This window comes from Plutella xylostella, chromosome 20 (genome assembly GCF_932276165.1).
Source record: "Plutella xylostella chromosome 20, ilPluXylo3.1, whole genome shotgun sequence".
Classification (NCBI taxonomy): Eukaryota; Metazoa; Arthropoda; class Insecta; order Lepidoptera; family Plutellidae; genus Plutella; species Plutella xylostella.
In genome coordinates, this window is record NC_064000.1 from 490,821 (window position 1) to 497,329 (window position 6,509).

Below are 6,509 nucleotides of genomic sequence, written 5' to 3' on the forward strand. Positions count from 1 at the left end.
AATCCAATAGTTTGTGTAAATCTAAACTAGACTAGATCACATTCACACATTATTTCTATCTTTATTCAAAAGTTCTAAGTCACACACAGCACTTAACAAATAACTAAAGTTTAATTCAGAACTTTTAATCAAAGTTACAATGTTTAAAAGCGCGGGCGCAGTGGCGCGCGGTGTCATGCACACTGATAATTTTAGTGCACAAACTTATGATTTGCTTTCAAAGTTACCGTATTGAGCATGTAATAGACTTGGTTTTCACATGGCTAACGTGATACCAAAGTTGGGAGTTCGGTGAGCTTCTTTCTTTTATCGTGACGTCAGGGGAATATCATTTTATTTAAAAACCCTTGTTCTTGGTAAGTTAAGGTTTTACTAAACTGATAAGTACTATTATATATTTCTATCTTTATTCAAAAGTTCTAAGTCACACACAGCACTTAACAAATAACTAAAGTTTAATTCAGAACTTTTAATCAAAGTTACAATGTTTAAAAGCGCGGGCGCAGTGGCGCGCGGTGTCATGCACACTGATAATAAAAAAAACTTGCTTGGTTGCTTTTGCTTGTCCACGCCTCATGGGTTCACAAACTTATGATTTGCTTTCAAAGTTACCGTATTGAGCATGTAATAGACTTGGTTTTCACATGGCTAACGTGATACCAAAGTTGGGAGTTCGGTGAGCTTCTTTCTTTTATCGTGACGTCAGGGGAATATCATTTTATTTAAAAACCCTTGTTCTTGGTAAGTTAAGGTTTTACTAAACTGATAAGTACTATTATAAGCTTACAAAAAGCTACTGAGGTATAAGTTAATACCCATTTACTTAGGTAGGCACTTCTAAAACATAATATACTTACTTTTAGTGCAGTTAGTTAATTAAGCATTTTAATTTCGTATCATTATCACTGTAAACATTTGACTTGGAAGCTGTGAATATTTTTTGTATGATTTGTAGGTAACTAGTTTTGGTTTTTATAGTAAAACAAAATGTTTTACAACTTTTGCAGTTTTATTTATTTTAATTTTTATCTTTCCGTAGACAGAAACGTACAAAAAAAATTGACATGCATAATGACAGGTGACATGTGATTTTTATTTGACATTGACGTTAAGGAAGTGACGTTTGCTTAACCTCAAAAACCCACCTGTTTATTCACGCTGAGTGTGTTTTGATTTTACAGACGATATTTTGTGAAACATTCCACTGTTAAAATGACTGAAGAAGTGGCTAATATTGAAACTGATAACCCCAACAAGAAGAAAGGCCGTAAAAAACGCAAGAACTTCCTCTCAAATGCGAAGAAATATGGTAAAAAGGATCAATTTGGTCGCGGAACTAAGATGACTGAGGAATTGTATCAGTACTTCGTCGGGATTCTTGATGCAATGAAGAAAGGAATAGAGGAAGAAGACGAAAGACGTGAGTTAACAATTCTAATTACAATTAAAGATTAATTAAAGCTTAGCAAAATTAAAAAAACATAAGAATGTATCATACACTCCTGGATATAGACTTGTAAAACAGCACCTGAGTAAAACTTGTAACCTTAAAATTTCCAGAAGCCCTAGTCAATAACGTACTGGAACGCACGAAAGGTGAAGAGCTCAACATAGCGGGCAACCAGCTGGGCTGCCGGGTGATAGAGCTGCTGCTGCCGCTGTCCTCCGCCGAGGACCTTGAGCGGTACATGGAGGTGCTGGCCCCCGAGCTGCGGAGGCTCTGCGCAGACAACTTCACCAGCCACGTTGTGGAGACGCTACTCCGAGTGTCCTGCGAGCGGGCCACGGAGCACTTACAAGAAACAGAGGTTAAAGAGGAACCAGAACAGGAGCCTCCTAAGAAGAAAAAGAAAAAAGATAAAAAATCTAAATCTAAATATACAGAAGAACATATTAAGAACTGTTACGATTTCACATTAAAAGTTTGTAAATATGCACTTAATAATTTAGAAGACTTTGTGTGGGACACATATGCTAATCACATTTTGCGTAGTGCCTTGAAGTGCCTTAGTGGTATAACTTTACTGCCTGGAGAGAAGCCTAAAGTAAACATGTTTATTATTACAAAGACCCCCAACAAGGGTATAGCACCCCATGAGAAGCTTCAGTATAAAATAGTGCCTCAGGAGTTTAAGGATTTAGTTGTAGAATTCGCCAACAGATTATCTTCCTGGCCACAGTTCAATGATCTGCCGTACAAGAATGTGACGTCTGCGTTACTGCAAGTATTACTCTTTGCAGTCAAAAATACAGATAAGGCATTAACAAAAAATATAGTTCAGAAATTGTTGAATGAAAGTTTTGCTCCAGACAACTGGAATAATGCAGAAGGGAATGATGATAAGAAGGAAGAGAAGGTGGACCTGGATGCGGAGGGGGAGGACGGTGCCAGTGTACCCTTGCAGAAGACGGAGCTGCCTCCAGTGTTCAGCTGTGAGCCTTCTGTCAGGTTAGTTTGCACTCTGAAATTACTATAACTTGCTGCATGTTTTGATTCAAAATTTAAGGTGAAATTTCACCAAACGCTAAACGTATTTAATAGAATTTCAAATGTTTGTCAGTTGGTAGTAAAATGTATTTAAAATTTGACTTAAATACAATTTTAAATACGTTTAGCATTTGGTGAAATTTCACCTTAAATTGTGAATCAAAACATGCAGCAAGTTATACTAACCTACACTATCCCTTTTTCAACCTAGGGATAAAACATTGATCAACATCTACCCAAACCTCACCCCTCAGGTGTCTAGAAGCAGCGATATTCGTAGCGAAGAAGAAGACGTACACCCAGATCTACGCGAAGTGCTTCATCAACCGCCTGGCGCAGCTCGCGGCCATGCCCCTGCTCAACTACACCGTCCAGCGCCTGTTCGACAACTGCCAGGTTAAGGAGGAGGTGAGGAACTGGTTCATTGATTCTTCTTCTTAATGTGTTAGTAAAAACAAAAGAGGTAGGGTTTGACCAGTTTTAGGACTTTTAGGGAGACTCCTTTTGCATGCAAAAGTTCAGTTACTTAACTTATTTATTTATTTATTTATTTATATACACTTTATTGTACACATACACAAGCAAACATAAAAGAGAACAGTTACAAATCAAAACACAAGACGTATACAAAGGCGGGCTTATTGCCAAAAAGCAATTTCTTCCAGCCAACCTACGACTGGGTGAAAGATAAATGACATTAGATCCTTTAACTAATTTGAGTAGGTACAATTAATAATTAACAGAGAGAAATTAGCCTATGGTTTAAATCTAACCTTAAATTAACAGTGCATGATTACAACATAAAATAAACATAATATTATAACATATAACTTATATAAAAATATATAACTTAGTTAGAGATATTACGCCTCTACAACCTAGCTTAGCTCATTCGCACCTTCCTGCCCTCAGTTAGGTTCTTACGATGCTATACTGCTAAAAGCAATAATCCTGAAATTTTGTTGAAAAGGACTTAACGATACTACTAGTGCGCACTATGGGTATCAAGTTGTAAGTATTATTTTATTTTAAGATCATTAATGTATACACTTGATGGCAATAAAATATTTGATTTGATTTGATTAGAACAGTTTTCACGCTTGCTGATCTGCAAAAAATCTGTTTTTTTATGTTTGTGATCAGCTTTTCTATTTTAGCAACGCTATTCAGCTCTACCAGATATCTACTTGCGAACCACTCTATACTCTCTATAGTCCCGCTAACTCACACCTTACCCCCCCACAGCTCGAGCCCATGTTCGAGGAGCTGTCGGACCGCTACCCCGCCCTCCTCGCTAGCGGCAACTCCGGCGTGCTGGTGGCGATGGCGAAGGCGTGCCACAGACTGCAGACCAAGCAGGCGCACTTCCTCAATGTTAGTACACTTAAAATGCTATAATGACAGTATAATTATTGACTTGTATCGACGAGGGCTTACTGGCGTAAATTACCTATTTCTGAAATTATAGGCGCAAAAGTATACAATTTACGGGACTTATACCGCACAGTGGTTTAAACTTTTGATAGAATCCGTGTCTACCATCCGTGTATCTATGGTATCCGGCTTTGAAAGCGATTGACTAATTTTAATACGGATTTTTCTTTGAGCCATAAGCAATCATATTTTAGTTTAGAAATTACAAACCACCGTATGTAAGGGCCATTATCTAGAATAGAATAGAATTTTATTGACTAAAAAAACACAAATAACAATTTATACAGTGGCTATATATCTACAACTTATCTGACTGACAAACCAGCACCTTATCTTTCCTCCACTCCACAGAACCTAGAAGCCGCCCTCTGCTGCTCCTCCCCGGAACACCAGAAATACTTCCCGGTGCTGCTGCTGCGCCTGCTGCCGCTGCCGCGCGTGCGCGTGGACCAGCTGGACACGGAGTACTTCATACATGTGCACGGCTCGGTGATACTGCAGACTGTGCTGGACTTTCAGGTGGGTTGGGGGGGTTTACCCTGTTTGGTATAGATACATTACACAAGGAGTGTAGTGAAATAGTAGCAGTGACACTAAAGTTGTTGCGATGATCTACTTATACAGGCAAGTGAGATACCATGGCTGATTTCTTCTTATACAATACAATACTATAATCCTTATTTACACACCATAATAAAAACACTTAAATCTAACTAAAATAACAGTGATGCACAAATGGCAGTCTTATCGCTAAAAGCGATCTCTTCCAGACAACCGTTGTAAGAAAAGAACTATACATAAAAAAAGTTCTTATGTACATAAAAAGGAATCTCCACATAATTTGGTAGCGAGCAAGAATGGCGTTATTTATGTAAGAGACACGATACAAATTTCATTATTCCGAATGCAATAAATATGGTTTTGCAATAAAAAAAAATATTTATTTTGAACTTAGAAAGGGCGTCAGAGTTGTCAAATTAGGTATTAATTTCATTAACAATCGCTCACAGTATCCCAAGTAACTAATATCTCTCTCCCGCCCACAGCGTCCGGCCAAAGCCGTCACCGGTCTCCTAGAGCTGACTCCGGACCAGCTGATGGTGATCTTCTGCGACGCGAAGGGCTGCCACGTGGCCGACGCCTTCTTCAAGGGCAGATTCGTGGGCGTCAAGGCACGGGACAAGATGGTGTGGAAACTGAAGGTAAAGGGGTCGACTATGGCACAGAATAATAACTTGTACCTACTATGGGGAAAACATTGTTAGTGACTGACTAAAAATTGTAAGGCGGGTTCTAAAAAAAACTTTAATGTTTCTTAAGAAGCATCTTGTACTGTAAAGGCTGTTAATTATAGTTATCAGTCCGTAATCGTCCAATGCTAGACATAGGTATTTCTAAAGGAATGCCACAAGACTATTCTCGGCCTTCCTCATACAATCCATACCGTCCACCTGTCTAAGTTTGTTGTCCAGCGTACTCACACTACGTTTATAATATTAGCTTCAATATTTTTTTGCGTAATATTCTAGGAACAAAGATATTTTTTATGAAATAAAGAAATTCTCAAATCTTACTCAACACATTTCACACCCACAGGGCTACTACCAAAAACTAGCACTCTCCCAGTACGGGTCTCGAGCGTTCGAGCAAGTGTTCGCGAGCTGCACCGTGGAACAGCGAGTCAAGATCATGACGGAGATGGCGGACAAGAGCAACCTCCTCAACGCCTCTATGTACGGCAGGTTGCTGGCAGACAAACTGCAGTTGAAGCTGTTCCAGAGTAATGAAGAGAACTGGAAAGCGGCTGTCTGTAAGGACTGCCGGGAGGCCAAGGATACGGGGAAGAAGAAGCATAAATAAATGACTTTTTAATGGATTTTTGGTGTTTGTATTGTTTATCCGTGAAAAATAACAAAGTACATTTGGAAGTTGGATGGCCAATTGCATTGTTAGTTGTGTTGTCGCTGCCACTAGGTGGCGCTGGGAGTCAGATAATATGGTATTCTGCAGAAATCGGATTCTGTAAAATAAGGGACGAATTATAAAACAAGATCATCATCAGCTCTTGTGTTGTCTTATCTCATCGATCCCTCTCCACAATACTTCAGAACTGCCTAATCTACTTCTTGAATGTCTACCTATGTCTGAAATGTACAATTCTCTCCACTGGATAATTCCATTTACCTACAGTCTGTGCTACAGGGTACATGTCAGTAAACACGTCCATCAACCGTCGTGTGCTTTGAGCTAACCGACTGAACCCAATCAAAGTTTCCACCTCATCTGGTCCGGAAAGCTGAAACGTTAACCCAACTTTGATCTTTCTTATTTCATAGTAACATAACAAAGCGCAGACATCTGCCAGCCTAGTAAACACACGCCTTTGTAATCAAAAGATTCAAAGAGAAGCCCACGGGCCGGCTCGGTCTTGTAACGGGAGTGACGTCCGCCGCGCTCGGCGGGTGACAGCAAAGTGGACTTTCGCGTTCCAAATTTGAATTGAAATTTGTTTGTTTCCTAAAATTCGCCGCAGGCCAGTAGTAACTAGGCTGCTTTTACCTGAAATATTGTTAAGATAATGTCGGTA

General features: G+C 39.4%; 1 protein-coding gene across 1 annotated transcript; it reads left to right on the forward strand.

Annotated features, from left to right (window-relative positions):
* The first annotated feature begins 1,107 nt into the window (after positions 1 to 1,107).
* Positions 1,108 to 5,798, forward strand: LOC105381405 (nucleolar protein 9). The gene is made up of 7 exons (XM_038109808.2): positions 1,108 to 1,420; positions 1,561 to 2,449; positions 2,743 to 2,896; positions 3,734 to 3,862; positions 4,274 to 4,441; positions 4,969 to 5,124; positions 5,519 to 5,798. The coding sequence occupies exons 1-7, from the start codon at positions 1,213 to 1,215 to the stop codon at positions 5,780 to 5,782; spliced, it is 1,968 nt and encodes a 655-aa protein (XP_037965736.2). The 5' UTR covers positions 1,108 to 1,212; the 3' UTR covers positions 5,783 to 5,798.
* Positions 5,799 to 6,509: the final 711 nt, after the last annotated feature.